This window comes from Ictidomys tridecemlineatus, chromosome 4, assembly GCF_052094955.1.
Source record: "Ictidomys tridecemlineatus isolate mIctTri1 chromosome 4, mIctTri1.hap1, whole genome shotgun sequence".
In the NCBI taxonomy this organism is placed as follows: domain Eukaryota; kingdom Metazoa; phylum Chordata; class Mammalia; order Rodentia; family Sciuridae; genus Ictidomys; species Ictidomys tridecemlineatus.
Window position 1 is genome coordinate 172,483,966 of NC_135480.1, and position 18,418 is coordinate 172,502,383.

General features: G+C 43.6%; 1 protein-coding gene across 2 annotated transcripts in view; it reads right to left on the reverse strand.

The window, feature by feature from the left end:
- Positions 1-1,828: 1,828 nt before the first annotated feature.
- Positions 1,829-18,418, reverse strand: part of B4galt1 (beta-1,4-galactosyltransferase 1) — a 54,274-nt gene continuing 37,684 nt past the window's right edge. The window contains exons 3-6 of one of the 2 annotated variants that reach the window (XM_005326185.5): positions 10,114-10,301; positions 7,218-7,340; positions 5,007-5,111; positions 1,829-4,820 (exon numbers count right to left, since the gene is read on the reverse strand). In XM_005326185.5, the coding sequence (XP_005326242.1) occupies positions 4,688-4,820; positions 5,007-5,111; positions 7,218-7,340; positions 10,114-10,301 (549 nt within the window). In that variant the 3' untranslated portion in view covers positions 1,829-4,687. Of the gene's footprint in view, positions 4,821-5,006; positions 5,112-7,217; positions 7,341-10,113; positions 10,302-16,515; positions 16,691-18,418 lie in introns of those variants that run through there. The other variant, XR_005733991.2, reaches the window with a different exon arrangement.

Genomic DNA, 18,418 nt, shown 5'->3' on the forward strand with positions numbered 1-18,418 from the left:
GATCTTATAGTTGCAAACCCTGTGTAACACTGCAATTTAATAAGAAACATATACTTTTTCTTTGACTTTGACTTAATTTTCTGGCACAGTGTTTCTAAAATCCTTATAATTTCCTGAGCTACAGGGGTGCTAGAAGAATCTTCTGTTCTAATATTTGGTCTTTGACCCTGGTTCCTGATGCAGAGTTCCCAATCCCTTGCAACTTCCTGAGTTCAGATAGGAGTGTCTTTAGTTCTAGTTAGGTGACCCTTGGTGGGCTCCTGATGGGGGCTAGTCACCAGAAAGATCAAACCATGATTAGAGCTTGAAATATTCAGCCCCCTCCTCCCATATTCTCCAGGAAGGAGAGAGGAGCTGAAATTCGGGTAATTACCAATGGCCAAATGTAATCAACTACACTTACATGATGAAGCCTTCACAAAACCACAAAAGGACAGGATTTGGAGAAGCTTCTAGACAGCCCACATGGGGAAAGGCTTGAGGGTGGTGCACCTGGAGAAGGCACAGAAGGCTCTCTCCTTCCCACAGGGCCTGCCAAATGCACTTCTTCATCTGGCTGTTCGTTGGTATCCTTTGTAATAAACTTTATAATAAACCAATAAACATAAATGTTTCACTGGGTTCTGGGAGCCATCCTAGCAAATTAATTGAATTCAAGGAAGGACTCCTATGACTATGGGAACCCCAATCAGTAGGTGGCTAGTCAGAAGCACAGGCCACAACCTATTACTGGCTATTGGCATCTAAAATGGTAGTATGTGGCTGCCTATCAGATTCACTATGGAATCTAACTGTAGGTACATTGTGTCACAGTAAGTTATCCTGTAGGATACCCAGTTGGTGTCCACTGAATTAAGTGCTTGCTGAAAGGGAGAAATTCCCACAATCTCGTGTCAAAAGTGAAGTGTAGAGAGCAGTGGAGTATGAGATGAAAAGGAAAAAAAATTATAAGTCAATACTAAAAAAAAATTTATAAGACAAAATTTTATAAGACAATACTACAATCAAAGGACCAGAGGCATCTGTTGGACAGTCAGATCTGAACCTTGGCCATTTCTGCTCAGGGTTGAGGCAAGCAGGCAGGGATCCCTCCAGTAATTACATAGATGAATAGAGACAGCCAGATGGCCCTGGGATGGCCACAGGAATCTACCCTCCTGTTTCCTACCTGACACTCAGAGTCACAGTTTCATCCAGCAGAGGCTGCAGCTCCCTCAGCCTGACAACAGGGGCCACCGGTCCTACACACTTGTGTCTTCTGGCCCAGGGCCATCAAGAAGGAGGCAACTGGGACACTTACTATCTCAACTGCTAGGGTGATAATTAAGACTTTAGAGCCTCTGGTTAAATTTCCTGGGGCTGACAAGAAACCTTATTTTGGATAATACCATTTAAGTTACCCTATAAACACTTTGGCAAACGGCTCTGAGATCTACATCTGAACTCTCCTGGCCTTTGCTGAAAAAAAGGAGAATGTGACCCGAGAACTGCTAGGGGAAATTCTGTTTTGAAATGGATACTACTAGATTCTATAAAGTGAGTACCTAATGAAGTAGGTGTCAGTCATTGGTTTAGATATATCATCTTCTAAGTTTTAAAAAGTCTCAATATTATTAGTCCCATTTCCAGATAAGAAAATGAAGCTCAAATGGGAAAACTTCTGATTCCAGGGAGGTGTGTATACCCCAACTCTGCCCTGCAACCATGATACCAGTGCGCAAGGCAGACACGGGCAAGGCATATGTCTGCTTTCTTCAGATTCTCCCAGTAGGCAGCCCCAGCTCAGGGAGAACCCAAACCCCTTAAATCAGAAGAGAAACCACCATAATTACAAAGATAGGGTCATTTATTCATGTTATATTATTGGATTTCAAAGGCAAAAATACAGTTGTTTGTTCTGACACCAAAATCAGATACAGCCTCTCCCAGTGGTAAATAGAAGCATTTGCATACATGGAAAATCAAAGTACACAGCACAACAGGTCTTTAGAACATGAAAACTGTCATCCTGGCTGTGAAGGACAGCCCATACCCAGCCCCAAGGGTAACAGAGACCCTGCCCAGGCTGAAGGCAAGCACAGCATTTCCTTTACCCTCCTGTGACACTTTTGTCCTCTGATCATCCCTAAAGGCCATTTGACACAGGATCACTAGCCATAGGATTTACAGACTTAAAGAAAGGCACAGCATGACAACTCATGGTGGTAACTCCCAGGTGAAGGAAATTCTCCAGAACCCTCAGCCCTGGAGTCTCAAGGGAGGACAAAGGACACCATGCAAGGCAAACATCCAGGCCTAACTATGCCTTTAGTTATGCCTTTAGCCTGGAGGGAGAAGGGATGAGGCTCAGAGCCCTGGAAGATCAGCGTGTGTGTGTGTGTGTGTGTGTGTGTGTGTGTGTGTGTGTGTGTGTGTGGTGGGGGAGACAAGAGAAGCAAATTTTCCATTGTTTCTGAGAATGAAACACATACTTGATATGGATGAAAATGTAACAGGAAGAAAAGAAGGGTGGGGGAGTGGAATTTTGTTCAAGAGTAAAGGAAGTAACAAAGCAGCAGCCACTCAGAGCATTTGTCTCCTTTTTCTTAAGGCACTTTGGAAGAGTCAGGTTCTGGAAACAGAAAAGACCTCTCTGCATTTCCCAAAAAAACTCTCAGTACAATCAGTCTCAGTTTTAATAATTTCCTTATTAAGGCATGGGGAATGACAAGGAATACTTTTTGCATAGTCCAGGTGCTTCTGCAGAGGAAGGTAAGTTCTAACACATACAAAGGTGTCTGGGGGGAAAAAAAAAGCATCTGAGATGCTAAAAGCGATAAAGGCACAGGTAGGATAGGGCCAAGCATAGCTCAGCCTCCAAACTCAGGGCAGGTATCCAGGAGGGCAGTGCTTGAGGTCCTGGCTGCCACTAACAAAGGGCTCAACCCTGGCAACTAAACCTTAGGACCTCAGCCCAAGCTGGACCTGGCAAAGGCCTCTATGGTAGGAAGTGCCTCTTGCTGTCTTACCCAGGTGACTACACATCCCCCAGCAGAGGCCTGCATTCCTGAAAGACTCCCCTGTGGATTAAGCTCATGGGGGTGGGAGCACCTGCTAAAACCCTGAGGGGGGACAGGAGGCTTTAGGCACCAGAGTTCTCAGGAGGAGACAAAGTGTAGGTTCAGATGAACTTTCTAATTTTCTAATTAAAAGGCACAGTCATTGTGGAGAATGAATAGTCTGTTTGACCCTGAGTGCCCCAGGCAAGTTTTGGGGAGCAGGCAAGAGGCAAGGAATGAAATGGGAGAGGAAGGAAAGAAGGGAAGTGTAAGAGAGGCATGGGAAGGAGGAGGAGAACCGGTAATGCAGGGTGGGACAGAGAGTGTGGTGGCAGAGGCTCTGGGGAGGCCGGACCTGCCAGAACAGAAGGTCCCTCCAGCTGGGGTGGAGCTAAGGGATGGTAAACAACCTGACTGCTGTTTTTTACAGTCCCACAGCCTAGGGCCCTGAGGGGTCTGTCAGGAGGCTGAGGTTCCCTCTGCCCAGGCCACCTGGGGAGGGTGGGGGAGTAAGGAGTTCTGTCAGGTAGGCAGAGGCTGTCTCCCAGGTCTTTGCACTAGAGGTCTGGCAGGATAATGCTGACTGGGAGGTGTAGCCCTCAGCAAGAGAATGAAGGTGATTTTGCTCTTCATAAAACCTGGCCTGCCAGCTAAATCAGAGGCCCATTTAAGGCCATAACAGCATATATAATCCCGCCCAATCCCACCCCCAAAATGCTCAATTTCCTCCCTATATTTAAAATACCACAATAAAAATACATAGGAAATTCAAGTTTATATAGCATGCCCAGAAAAATAAATTGTCATGACTTAACACTAAACAGCTATGCAAATTTGGATCAACACAAAATCATGCTAGATCATAATTAGAACTGAATTTTTTTTCTTTCTTTAAAATACAAGCTGCTTTAAAAAAAAATCTTTACATTCAGAAACCAGACAATCTGGAGATAGGCCACTGTAAGTGAGAACACCCAAGGTTTCACTCTGATGACTAAAGTTACCTTGGAATTCACACATTAGCAGGACAAAAGGTTCAAGGCTCAAGTTTAAAAATTCTTTTGCTAAGACAGACACACACACAGACACACACACACACACACACACACACACACACACAGAGTGATTGTAATAGTTGCATACCACTGAAAAGAAATGGGGTGGATAACATGAAACTGGTTGAAATTTTGTGTTTTCTGTTAAAACATTGTTCAAAAATATACCAATCCAATTTCAGCAGCAGTTTCTAATTTTTCATGAAGTACATGAAATTCACCACAATTTAGAGCAAAAATTCTTACCCATTTCACAATTTAGCCATTTTATCAGTGGGAACAAGCCCCACAGTCTACAAATTCTGAACTGTGCACAGTTCTGACTCTTTGGGGTGTCACTGTGAAAATGCCAAGAAGCACCCAAATGCTGACAGTCTATACTGACAGACACCTTGTACAGCTAAGAAGTCATATGCCGAGCCAAGTTGGGGGCAAAATATTCCACTTGTCCTGGTCATCTGGAAAGGCATCTGAATGATGAGTGAGGGGACCTATCACTCAGATTGTACAAATGAGAGGGACCAGCCCAGCAGACTGGCCGAGAAACAGCAGAGGTCTCTGGCCATTTTCACGTCCTTAATTTGTACCAAGATGCTAGCTTGGTGTACCGATGTCCACTGTGATTTTGGTATACAATGGGTATCTCTGTACATCCAACACATGGTAGGTAAGTGAGTTCAAACCATCAAAGCGCATTGTATCCCTTGTGTGTGCAATTCGGTCAAACCTACAAGGAAAAAAAGGAGAAGGTATCAAAACAGAAATCTTAAGAAAAAACTATTTTCATCTGTACTTTTCCTCTATACCCTCTCTCCCACTTGACCCTGCCCAGACTGAATGCCTCTATTTCTCTGCAGCCTGTCCCATCCTAAAGTGGGGAGAAGACAGAATACAAAATGAATACAGAACGCACCTCTGAGGGTTGGGTTCATTTTTCTTGTCTCTCGAGTGGCGGATCATGCGACACCTCCCGATCACAGCATTTGGGCGAGATATAGACATGCCTCTAAAAACTAATCTGCAAAGAGCAAACGGACAAGTCATTAAGACAGAGGTGCCATAAGGCTTGGGTCTGATAGTCCCAGCTGTGAGTCTGTTGCCCCATCTGTCAGCTCTGCTTGCTATTCTCACTCAGCCCAAACCCCAGCATCACAACAAGACCCAGTCCAGCAAGACACTAGTTTAAATTCAATCCTACTCCTTGTTCTTTCACAACTGGTTCTGCAGTGTGTGGGACTGCCTAGCATATACCAACATTGAGGGTGTCTGTCCTCACAGAACTTCAGTGTGGATACTCAGAACCTGAGGCCTTTGGTGACAGGCCAGAAGTGAGAAGGGGAATGTAGGGTCAAGGGGTACAGAGGAAGAAATAACCAAGTGAGGCAGCAGAGCCAAGTTGAGAGGATGAAGAGGTGTGTGTGGGCCAGAGCGGTTTGGGCAGCCAGGACAGCACTGGCAAAGCACAGAGCTGAGAGCAAGTATAGACCTAAGATTTGCCCTCAGTGAACAAGAAAAGCTTCCAGAGACTCCTGGAAAGAGTAAGGGTTAGGAAGTGACAGGTGGTGAGACTGAAAAAAAAAAAAAAAAAAAAAAAGGGCAAAGGCTAAATCATGGAGGCCTCAGAGTATACCAAGGAACAGTACCACTGCCTAAATGTTACAATGTGCAGCATTCCCCAAATGGTTTTGACTGTGGTGAAACCTCTCTGGTGCATAACTTTAAAAGAATAGGAGAGCAGAGAACACGACTAGAGGCAACCAGAACAGGGTGGAAGAATCTTGAATTGGTCCAGGGGAAAAGAATGAGGACCAAAAATCGAAGCCTTAACAGTACAGTACCAAAGTTAGAGTCAGGACTGGCTGATCCTGGATGACCAACAGCTTTCTAGCACTGCTTTCTTCTAAGTGTGGATCCTAGGGACATAGCAAGAAGGTCTGTAATTTAGCTGCTTCACACACTGAGATCCTTCTAGACCTACCAGCTTAGAGTAGCAGTATTTGATGTTCTCTCTGCCGCCAATCATCCTGACCTTTCAGCTGTGGTGTCCTGTCAGCCCAGGATACTACCATAGCAGTCCAGAGTGACTGCCCAGGTGTGGCTCTGTGGAAGCAGGTTTGTTTTTGTCTGGACCCTGTGTGCAGGTCTTTGGTGTCTGCTTCCCTAGGCCTGCAGGTATACTCTAATATCAAACTCAGTGACAATAGATGCTCAGTGCTGTGCAATAGATGCTCAATATGTGCATGTTTAGGAGCCAGTCTTCAGACTCTAAAACTGGAGTTCTCGTCAAGGCTATTGTGTGAAAACTTGGGTCGAGTTTTCACACAATGGAAACCTTGAATGATTTGGGTGTTGCTTTGACAGACACCATCTGTGAAATCAAATAAATGTATTCCAATTCAAGAAAGCTAGCTGTACCTCAGTATATTCTTTTTTTTTTTTTTTTAGTTGTAGTTGGACACAACACCTTTATTTCACTTGTTTATTTTTTTATGTGGTGCTGAGGATCGAACCCAGGGTCTTGCACATGCAAGGCGAGCGCTCTACCCCTGAGCCACAACCCCAGCCCCTTGGTATATTCTAATATCAAACTTAGTGACAAGTTCAGACTGGCTCCCAGAAGGAGCTGATAGGCAAGACTGAAGGCTCTTTATCAGGGAGGATTGAGCAGACTGTAATTTTAAATGCCTCTGATAGATGGTTTTTACTTGCAATAATAACCACAAGGTAAAGGTCTATTAGTTCACTGGATTAATTTTATCTTCTCTATGGTAATAGTATTCCAAATAAAGATACAGCAGCAAAGATTCTGTGAGGAAAGTCAGGATTCTTCCCAAGGAAAATTGTTTCCCATTGAAAGCAGACCACAATGACATGCTGTTTTTCATTTTACATTTTCCAAGGCTAATCCAAAAATCTTGGCTCATTTTTTCCTAAAGATCCTGATAAGTAGCTATAGGATCTATAAGTACCTATAGGATCTATAGTAACATAAATCTAAGCATCTAGGCTGACTGGGGACTACAGTCCACCTGAGGGTCAATCCTTGAAGAAAAACCAAGCATTGGTTCAAAAACCGGAAGTGAAGATTCACAGGAGAGAAAGAGATCTAAGGCGTGACTATTACCTGTTAAAGATGTCATCGTCTTCTCCTCCCCAGCCCCAGTAATTATTAGGAAATCCATTGATGGTCAAAAACTGTTGTTTACTTAGAGCAGAGACACCTCCAAAATACTGAACATAAGGTAGGCTGGGAGGAAAAAAAAAAAACAGAGGACCCATGTGGTTAGTAAGCCTTGACATTCCTGAAAGAGAGCTTGCTGAATTAACACTTTTAAAAGTTACTTTTTATTTTTTGACAAGAGATTTGTGAGGGTTTTCTTCTTCTTCTTCTTCTTCTTCTTCTTTTTTTTTTTTTTTTTTGCAGTTCTGGGGATTGAACCCAGGGTCTCACACATGCTAGGCAAGTGCTCTACCACTGAGCTACAACCCCAACCCTCTGTCCTGTTTTGATTTTACGTCAGGGCTCACATTATCCTAAGACACAGGTATCAAAACACAAAATCTTCCTTTTTCTAATAATAGTGCTGTTTCTGTGGTTATCTAGAAACCAGTCAGTGACAAGAGTGGGCATAAGCCTAATTCTTCCACTGTGGCTCAGGAATCTGCTTTCTATGTGTCCTGCTCTTATTCAGAAGGTCCTGAATCTGAGATTGCTTTGAAGTCTTCCTATGCCTACTCTATCATGCGCCCCTTCCCACCTGCTCCTATCTACCAATCTAGTGTTCACTCTTTTAAAGGCATACTGCTTAAACACTAATCCTAACAGCTGAGGCGCCTTTTCTGGAAATTTGCTCAAATAAAATTTTCTTTGAAATTTCTTCTTTATCCCAACTTAGCAAAATGCATAACAACAAATCTACTTTTATATTTCCAAGTAGTAGGGCATTGGGGCTCTCATCCTTCCTTACCTTTTTGTATTTCAATATTTCAATGGTTATGAACAGTGGACTCCCAAAGGACACAGAATAAGCACTGATGAGAAAGATCAAGAATCAGGACATGACTCAAAGGCCATACAAAGGCCTTCCTGTGGGTCTACCAAATGGTTCAGTCTGTGCTCCCAATCTTAGACTCTTTCTAGACTCCAAAGAGACTAAAAGCCATCACATAAATTAAGAAAAACTCCAGCTCAGACTTTGAAGGGAAGTCACCCAAACCATATAGAACAGTGTGAATTCAAGATATAATTATGATTGTCAAATACATTCAGGAATTCTGACCACAAATATCCACAAGCAAAGATTCTTAATAAGTTGAAGGTAATTTATTTGTAATTAGGTGTCATCACTTAGAGGCCAAGTCATCCATCTACCTTTTGGCATACCTTACACTACTGTCCAACAGCAGAGGTGTCCAGACCAATAGGGTGTTTTGATAATCACTGTTTTTACAAAAATGGATTCTTAGTTACTTCAGTGGAAGTATACATTGAGTTGATAAGCTTTGGTTTTGCTGCCTTTGCTGATTTCTCTTACCTACCTGCTCCATCCCCCAAACCTGACTGGTTCTCTGTAAACCAACATGGTGCTATGTAAAAGAACTGGGTGATCACTTGGGCCCCATTCTGGAAGAACAAGATGGGTCAAGGAATGAATCTGTGTATTTCAAAGAGAGGAAAATGCACAGAAAGGGAGGGACAGAGGGAGGACCCGAAGTGATTATAGCAGAGTCAGAAAATGATATTCCATTTACTTTCCTTCAGCATATTTAGTACCTGAATAGCTTTGATCTGGGGCAGACCTATATATACCCCCAGCCTTAATGGCCCCAAGCCAGGGAGGGTAGGAAAAAGGATGAGAACAAAATGAATCTGACAGAAAATAGTTGTATCTATACAAAGGACTTGCTGCCTGCACAGCCCAGTTTCTACTGGTTATTTGGCCTAAAATAGGGGTACCTAACATTCAGGGTACCCTGAAGCTTACCTTCCTGGGGCATCAAGTCTACTTAAAGCAAAGAAGGGACCGGTTATGTTAGTCAACTTATGGGTGATTTAAAAGAATTTTATATTAATACAAATATGAATAAGTTAAGTGATAAAAGGCATATTTATTTACTTTTAAAACAGAACAATGGACTACAAGGTCACATTTCGAATGTCAAAATGCTTTGGATTATACCCTTGCCCCCGGGGACAGGTATCACTAGCCTCATCAGTAGAGGCATTTTGGTGGAAAAGTTTGGGCTCCATGCTTAAGCAGAAGCATGTGCTCTGTTGGGAAACAGAATCATGTTCCTTCTTAAAGTGCCAAGAAATTCTGCTGAGGCATCCAACCTCAAAAATTCAGTGGTGGTGATGAGGGGATGATTTCAATTTGCTTTCCAAACTGTGTGGGGGCAGGGAAGAGCAAAAATCAAGAAAACCTAGCAACTATTTGGGGCCTAAAGGTAAGAGTTATCCCAAACATTAAAAACTCTTCTGAGGGGTTTGCAGGTGGGGGTGGTGTTGGGGTTGTGGCTCAGTGGTAGGGCGCTTGCCTAGCATGCATAAGGCACTGGGTTCCATCCCCAGCACCACATAAAAACCTAAATAAACAAAATAAAGGTATTGTGAACATCTACTAAAATATTTAAAAAACTAAACTAAAAATATTTTTTGAAAAAACTGTTCTTGGGGCTGGGATTGTGGCTCAGTTGTAGAGTGCTTGTCTCACATGTGTGAAGCACTGGGTTTGATCCTTAGCATCACATAAAAAATAAATCAATAAAATAAAGGTATTTGTCCATCTACAATTTAAAAAATTAAAAAATTAAATAAATAATTAATAAACTGTTCTCATCTGCATACACAGAGATTATAGGCATTTCTGGATTGCTTTTTCCTTCTCAAATGATAACTGACTCTATGCCTAAAAAGCCGTCATTTCTCAGAGACAGCGTACTCCTTCAGAGCCTAGAAAAACTGTATTTCTTAGTCAACATATAAGAGTTTACTGCACACTCTGGCGAACATCTCTTACCTAAATCCAAACTTGTCCATTGCAACTGAAATGTGCCGTGGCTGTGGGAAACACCTGTAGGCATTGTGGTCATCCATCGGAATGAGGTCTACATCACTAAACACAAAGCAGTTGTAGTCATAGTCCTTCAGGGCTTCTTGAAAACCAATATTGAGGAGCTTCGCTCGATTGAACATGGTATCTCCAGCCTGGTGCAGAAACAAAGAAACTGATATCAGAGGCCATAAGACCTGTGAGCAAAACATTCACAGGGACCGATGTCATTAGTCAACTCTTGGACCTCATTTTTTTTCTGCCTTTACTTCAGAAATCCACCCTGAATGCCAACCCTATCATTCAGCAATCCCACTTGTAGAGTTTGCCATGCAGAAAGACTTGCATGTATGCAAATAGCTGAAAAATACACAGTGTGCAACGCAAAAGACTGCAAACATCCCTAGGGAACTGGTTAAGTAAGTTATGGTGCAAACATATAAAGGAATAGAGCTGTTAAAAAAAAAATAAGGAAGCTCTAAAACAAAAGGTAAAAAAGGCATTTAAACAGATGTATCATTTATATATTTTTTGCATACATACATACCACAAATAGGTTAACTCCAAGAAAGATAAACAGGAAACTGGTGACAGTTGGAATTTTTCATTTCTACCCTCTTTGACTATGGTTTGATTACCAATCATGTGCCTTTCATGTGTCCACCAGTCACTAAAGTAAATATCTGAGAAACATGGTGAACCTAACTCAACCTCTGCCCTCACAGTGCTCATAGTGTAGGATAGGAAGCAGTCTGATATACACCATGACAGAATCAGAAGGTATGAGAGAGAAGGTCACTGGGGTCCAGAGCACCAAGTGGTACACGAGTAATTCATATTTTATTGACTTGTTTATTTTCAGTATCCCTCACTGGAATGTAAGTTCAAAGAAGGGTAGGATCTTATGTTCTTTATTCACATGTGTCCCACTGTCATATAATAAGAGCTCAATCAATAGTTTTTGGTTGGCTACATGAATGAATGAATGATAGATGGATGGATGGATGAATGGATTTCAACAAACAATGGCAAATGGCAATCCTTTCAGGGAAGATCTAAGCAAAGAGGGGGTGGTCCTCCTTGTACCAATTCCTATGGCCTCAGATTAGTAGGGACAGTCTCAACACTGCAGCCACATCCCTCACACTTAGCAGTTCACAAAGTCTTCCAATACATGTGCTGTCATTCTGACCTCACAATACCACCATGAGGAAACAAAGGCCTAATACTTTGGAATACTCACTTAGTACTTTTTCCCATATCTTTTGGGATCAACAAATAAGGGTCCTCTCCTTTGGGAAGAAAATGTCCCACAAGGACTTGAAGTCATTACGTAATCTCAAAAGTGCAACATGTAAAATCTCTCCACACATGGGAAAGAGTACTTGGAAACGGGTACTCCACAGGCTACCTGTGTGTGTACAGAGTGCACTCATGCCCCACTGCTGTTCAGCATCAGGCAGGTAACTCAGAAGCAAACATAGAGAAAGACGGATACCAGGAAGTCAGAAAAAGCAGCCAAGAGAATAGTAAATAAACTAAGAAAACATGTTACACATAAGAACGCCTTTCTTCAGCTCCTGACAAAGCTTTCCAACCATGCGTGGTGAAAGGAGAAGGCTGCGCCCAAGGCACACTGCCAGACCAGGTAAGAGTCAATTTGGAATTCAGGGCCCGGCTAATTCTGTGTAGGTTATGGGGCAAAAAGAAGTTCATGTTTTAGAAATTGCATATGAAAACTATGGAGTTATTGAAATTATTGTTATAAAACATACTGCCAATATTCACTAGAAGAATGTCATATCAGGTAAGTGTTCCTAAATTCATGGCATATCAATTATCTTGACAGTTCTCTATAAACACCCTTGCCCCCCTCAATCAGGCTTACTTTTTTTGAATATGAAGCTCCCCTGACCACTTTTTTAACAAGTGAATAGGAGGTATTCCCACAGTTTTTTATACCTGTGGAAAAGACTCCAAGGCTGGCTGCTCAGCTCATGCCATGCCTATTTCTCTTGGTACACTTCCCCAAAACTGGTGCAAGGGGCCTCTTGATGGCCATCTCTGTATCACAGGGCTTGCTGGCCAAGACTGCTTTTTTTTTTTTAATCAGATACCTCATAGAGATTGAACTAAGCAAATTTTCCTTCTTCAGAACTAAAAATTTGGAACCATGAAAGAGCACCCTGGAGCCAAGTCCCATGAACAATGGCAACCTAGAGGAGAAGCCCAAGAAGACCTTCCTCTGCCCCTTTTCCCTATCGGTGCCCTAACTGCTCCTTCAACTCAGAAGAGCACCCCAGCATCTGGCCACGCTTAGAACTGGTCAGGCAATTTTCCAAAATAACCTGAATTACACATTGTTTCTCCCATCCTCTCAGTATGGCCTCATCTGTATAAACCAGGAAGAGAAGAAGTACATAGTGCATTAGTGGGTGCTATTATCTACCTGGGCCCTAGGAACACCAGACCTATAGAAGAGTAGATGAGGAAAGAGTGTTTTCCTCTTCCGTGGAATTCCAGAAAAATGAAACATTGAGTACTCACTGTTCATGACAAGAAAGACAAGCCTGGCAAGCCCCACCTTATCTTCCCCAGGGGTGGGAAGATCCCGAGTCTCATTCCCTCCTGTCCTTACCAGGCATATTCATTCTCTACATCTGCTATTTCATTCACTTAAGTGCACATTTATCAGGCAACTATTGTCAGGCCACATCAAATATTAAAGTGTGACAAATGCACACATTTTTATCCCAGGAACACCAGCTTCTTCACATTAGCTAAGTAACTTTGGGCATATTACACCTCTAAGACTTAGTTTCTTATTTTATGTCATGGGGATTGTATTACATGAGACAACACATGGTGACAAGTTAGCTACTATCACAACACCATCCACCTTGAACCATCAGTCCTTTCAAAATGCCTCTCAAGGATCCAATGTGGAGACTCCACCTTTTCTGGTATTCACTCATGCCCTTCCTAACCAGCTTCAAGATTCCTCCCCCAAATCCTATTTTTCTGATGGAGAGCTTCAAATAAGGATTAAGGCTTAAGTTAATAAGTCTGTGGCTCACATGATTCAACAGCAGAAGAAAGTCAGGAACCTTTAGAGATCTGTGAAATGCATGGAAATTCATACTTGGTGAAAAGGAGCCAGCACTGGGAGCAGGTGTCATTTTAAAGCCCAGATTTTTTTGGGGGGGGTGGGGTGGGATGGGGGTACCAGGGATTGAACCCTAACCACTAAGCAACATCCCCAGTGCCCTTGTTTTTTTTTTTTTTTTTTTTTTTGTGTGTGTGTGTGTGTGTGAGAGAGAGAGAGAGAGAGAGAGAGAGAGAGAGAGAGAGAGAGAGAGAGAGAGAGAGAGAGAATTTTTTAGTTTTCGGCAGACAACATCTTTGTTTGTATGTGGTGCTGAGGACCGAACCCGGGCTGCATGCATGCCAGGCAAGTGCGCTACCGCTTAAGCCACATCCCCAGCCCCTAGCACACCTGTTTTTTAAAAAAATTTTAAATTGTCAATGGAATTTATTTTGTTTACTCATATGCAGTGCTGAGAATCCAACCCACCCAGCACCTCACACATGCTAGGCAAGCACTCTACCACTGAGCCACAATCCTAGCCCCAATCCAGGCCCTTTTTATATTTTATTTTGAGATAGGGTCTCGATAAGTTGCTGAGGTTGGTTTTGAACTCACAATCCTCCTGCCTCAGCCTCCCGAGCTGCTGGGATTACAGGTGTGCACCACTGCCCCTGGCAAAGCCCCAGATTTTAAAGGGGGCTTTCACCTTATATTGGTAGACAAGATTTATAGTTATCCTTTCTTTCCAGGGCAACTGGTTGCTCTTAGAGGGATAAAAAGGCAGGGGGTAATATATAATCCCCAAATAACTGAGCACAGGCCATTGCAGAATGAGACCAAACTCAGAGGGTGGGTGTGGGAGGGAGAAGACAGTTCTAGGAGCAGAGAAGTCCATTGCATGGTGAGAAAATTTGTAAAGGCTCTGAAGAAAAGAGTGCATTCAAGGAACTATAAGAAAATCAGAATGGGTGAAGCCAGAATAATACCTGAAGGTAGAGGTGGACCAAATCATAGGGTTGGAGGCAAGCTGGGCACTTGCTAAGGTACTTAGTCTTTATCTTTATTTAGGTCATAGAGAGCCTTAAAGAATAATTCCATGTCAAGGAGGGATTTGTGCTTCAATCCAAACAAAGGCAGGGAGACCAGTTAGGAACTGTTGTATGATTCATGTGAGAGACATGGACAAGGTAAGATGAAAATACCTCCCTGGGGGCTCTATACAGAGGCTCATCAGGGGATGTGTACTGTACCTGCAAGCAGCCTTTGGACAGGAGGGTGCTGGGAATGTTTTAGGACAGGTACCAGAGTCTGGTCTAATCCCCAGGAAAATCTTTGCTGTAGGTAAGGTAACCCTGACAGATGACCAAATACAGAAAGCCATGCCTCCACACCATGTCCAAGTCCTAACTGTCTCTATAAGATCTTTTTTGACCAACCACCCTGCCTTCCCTGGATGACAGGCCCATGTGTCTCACTAACAGGCATATCCCCAGACCATGATGGACTGGGGAAAGACCTGGCCTCTCCTCCATCAAAAGACACAGCAGCAATGGGGTTGCTGCCAAGACTCGCAGTGAATCAGAATTTCCATAGGATAAGAGAGATGATGTTGCGCCCATACACATGCATGAGGGGTGGCCTATCATAAAGCCACCTCTGCTCCTGGGGCCCACAGTTACCCCAGGCTCTTAATTCCACAGATCTAGAAAAGGCAGCATCCTAGGCAGTGACACATCCTAGTGCTTTTCTGTGCCTACTCAGATTCAGAGAGAAAGGAACTTGGCCGAGTGGGTTGTGAGAAGGTGGTGATAGATCAGGGGTTGAGGCAGCTCTGGCTTGGGCATTCCTGCAGGCCCACATGTGGATCTTGGGAGAGTAGATCAGCAAGAAGGTGATGCCTAGAGAATTACTGGGAAGAGCCAGGGTTTATACAAATGCTGAACTTGTGGAGGGCTAAAATCCACTCATTCATGAGTTCATAGCAGTTGGGTTCTGGTATTTAACCATAATAATATGGTCATCCTGGACTTAGACACAAACTTCAACAGAACTTGGATTTGAGACATAGCTCTTCATCCAATGAGTGTAAGAATTGGATCCTTCAGAATCAGGAACCAGGCTAAGGAAACAGCTCTCTGTCAGCCAAAGTAATCACTCACAAGAATAGAATGAACACCACATCCTTGACTCCTTCTGCATAGGACATAGGCCAAAGGGACAGAGCTCACAGAACCAACAACTCAGCAGGGATTCTGGATGAGGCACACACTGAGGAGAGTTTTGACCCAGCTCCATAGAAGCCAGAGTGGGATGCCTGCTTCTTATCAAAGAGGCACTGAGACCATTCTTCCTTTCTGCAGAATACATAAGAGGGTGGCATTAATACTTCCAGAATGTTTAAGATAAAAGTTGGAGAAACGGCTGGGGATGTGGCTCAAGCGGTAGCGCGCTCGCCTGGCATGCATGCGGCCCGGGTTCGATCCTCAGTACCACATACAAACAAAGATGTTGTGTCTGCCGAAAACCAAAAAATAAATATTAAAATTCTCTTTCTCTCTTCTCTTTCTCTCTCTCTCTTTAAAAGAAAGTTGGAGAAAAATACTTTTCAGATAAAGGCTTATCTTTCAGAAATTTATTTGCCATCTATATTAAGACTACAAAAACAGGGGCTGGGGATGTAGCTCAATTGGGAGTGCTTGCCTTGCATTCACAAGGCTCTGGGTTCGATCCTCACTATAACACACACACACACACACACAAAACTACAAAAACATATAAAGTGTTTCTGAACCCATAATCCTACATCTGAAAATCTAGCCTAAGAGATAATCCTAAATGTGGAAGAAGCCAACACGGAGTAAACATCAGACTCAAAGATGTCCAGTATGGTATTACTTACAGTCTTCTGATAGAAGAAAGGCTAAGTTCATTCTAAGAACTCTGTGATCAGCTACTATGAAGGCATGGAACATAATGAATATGAATACCATGAAATAACATGGGAAGATGCTGATGAAATGGAATTTTTTAAAAAAGCAAGACAAATATTTATATACATATGGAATGAGCTCAACTCTGGTTTAATTAAAAGAAGGCAAAGTCTCTCAGACTTCTGTACAATGATCAGGCTTCCAGCAATCTCAGTGTTTCCAAATGAGCCCACACAAGCCCTTCCCTTGCCTGGGAGACCACAGGGCGAGCGAGAGGCAGCACACTCACAGAATTATTCACATATTCTAACCAGCAGGGCCTTGGTGCTGAGTTTGATTTGAGGACATTACCAGGGTGGTAGCAGCGGTGGTGGCGGCAGCGATGGCAGCAGCAGTTAGGGTGGCAGCAGTAGTTAAGTCGGCCTTCCTTTCTCTTTCTTTATAGGAGACGGAGAATACAGAAGAGAAGGTAGGTGGAGATTAAGAAGCAGACCACAGAGAGGGAGTCCTCCTTCAGCTTGCTTTGCTATAAGCAGGATTAACAAGAAGGGAAAAAAAGAGAGAAGGATGGATGCAAGGGAGAGAGGTAAAAGGGAGAGAGAGGCATGTGTCAAGGCTATAAAAGAAAAGGATCCCATTCTGACCACCCCTGTTTGAGGGAAGAGGCAGCATCCTAGTTGTTTCCTTGTCACAGAGTCAAGGGGAGTGGAGAGAAAATGGAATTTCCCAGAACAATGTCCAGGGAGGCAATTCACCAGCAATGTGAGTATCAGTAAGTGCTTCAACACATTCCCCAGGAGAATGAAGAGACATAGCCAGTGAAGGGAGAACAGAGCAAAGGGACAGCACTCAAATAGTAGAGGTACAGACACCATCAGCTCTCCCATGCCACTTCCACCTAGAGAGGCCCAAAAGCCCAAATGAAGTGGAGGCTGCAGGTAAGAGCCCCATCCCTACATGTATCCATTTGGGCACAAACAGCTCAAGGAGGAAATGGAAGGCAGGGGTGAGGGCTAGCACACAGAGATAGATGATCAAGACAGAAACCAATACAGTCGGGGTCACAGTTCAGGCAGCAGTCCTCACTACTAGGGTGGACCCATGGGTCTGCTTCATCCTCACTTGATCTTGACCATGTGTAGGAACAGCTGTCTGGACAGATACTCTCATGCACTGAGGATACAAAGGGCTTCTCCAGATCCACACATGAGCAGCCTTGTAATAGTTCCTACCACCCTAAAACAGGGCACAGATGAAAAGGAGAGTGAAGAAATTTCAAAGCCAAAGATTCCTCAGGGCAGCAAGCTGGGTACTCCCTATACATTCCCATAGCCCTTTAGGCCAGGGTCTATCCGGCAGTACAATAAGTAGGTAAGGCTCTCAGGGGCTCTGTGTCTGTTACTGCCTCACTCCACCCAACTCTTGTGACCTAGTAAAACTGCACTGGCATGTATATGTGGGGTGTTCTGGTAGTCAACAGGTAAGATGAGGCGTTCCTTAGGCCTCAGGTAACCTTTGTCCAAATCCTGTCTCCACATTTTGCAATATTCCTTAAGCAGGAACAATGAGACTCATTTGGCTCACTGGAAGGCTAGGGTGGTCAAAATTTAAAGGACCATAAAGGAGTTTACGACCATGAACAACCCTAGGTCTAAATGAGGTTGTCTATAATTTTCCTAAAAGGGTGGTCACCCTGAGGACTGTGTCACAGGCAGCTTGTACCCTAGTCAACACTGAGCAGGAAGCCTAAGGGAGAGGCCCCAGGGAGGGCTTGTGCAGGTTCCCAAGGGTCACTATCTGGCCAGGACAGGAGAGGAGGCTTCATCTCTAAGAGGTACAGACCCAGCCAGAGGACCCAGATAAAGGGGTCCTGAGAGTGGGTAGAAATAAATGGGCAGGAGTCACAGGTCCATGTTCCAAGCTCTGAATCAAGTCTATAGTGGACTCTATAAGAGCTGCATGGTCAGGGAGGCGGGAAGGAGACAGGCCTAAGGGACTGGGAGACCACGGACTGGCATGAGTACAAACACAGATAATCATTCCTTTTTAGAAACTTCCAAGTAGCCTGGGAACAACAGGGAGGGAGAAGACAGTTCTAGTCTTTAGAGCTAATGAGGTGTGTGTGGGGGCGGGAATGTTTAGAAAGACGCCCCTGGGGGAGGAAAGCAGGCAGAGAGGACAACATAGGAAAAGGCAAAAACAGGAGAACAGAAGTCAGGATGAGGATAGAGTCCAGTGTGGCTGTGGCACACAG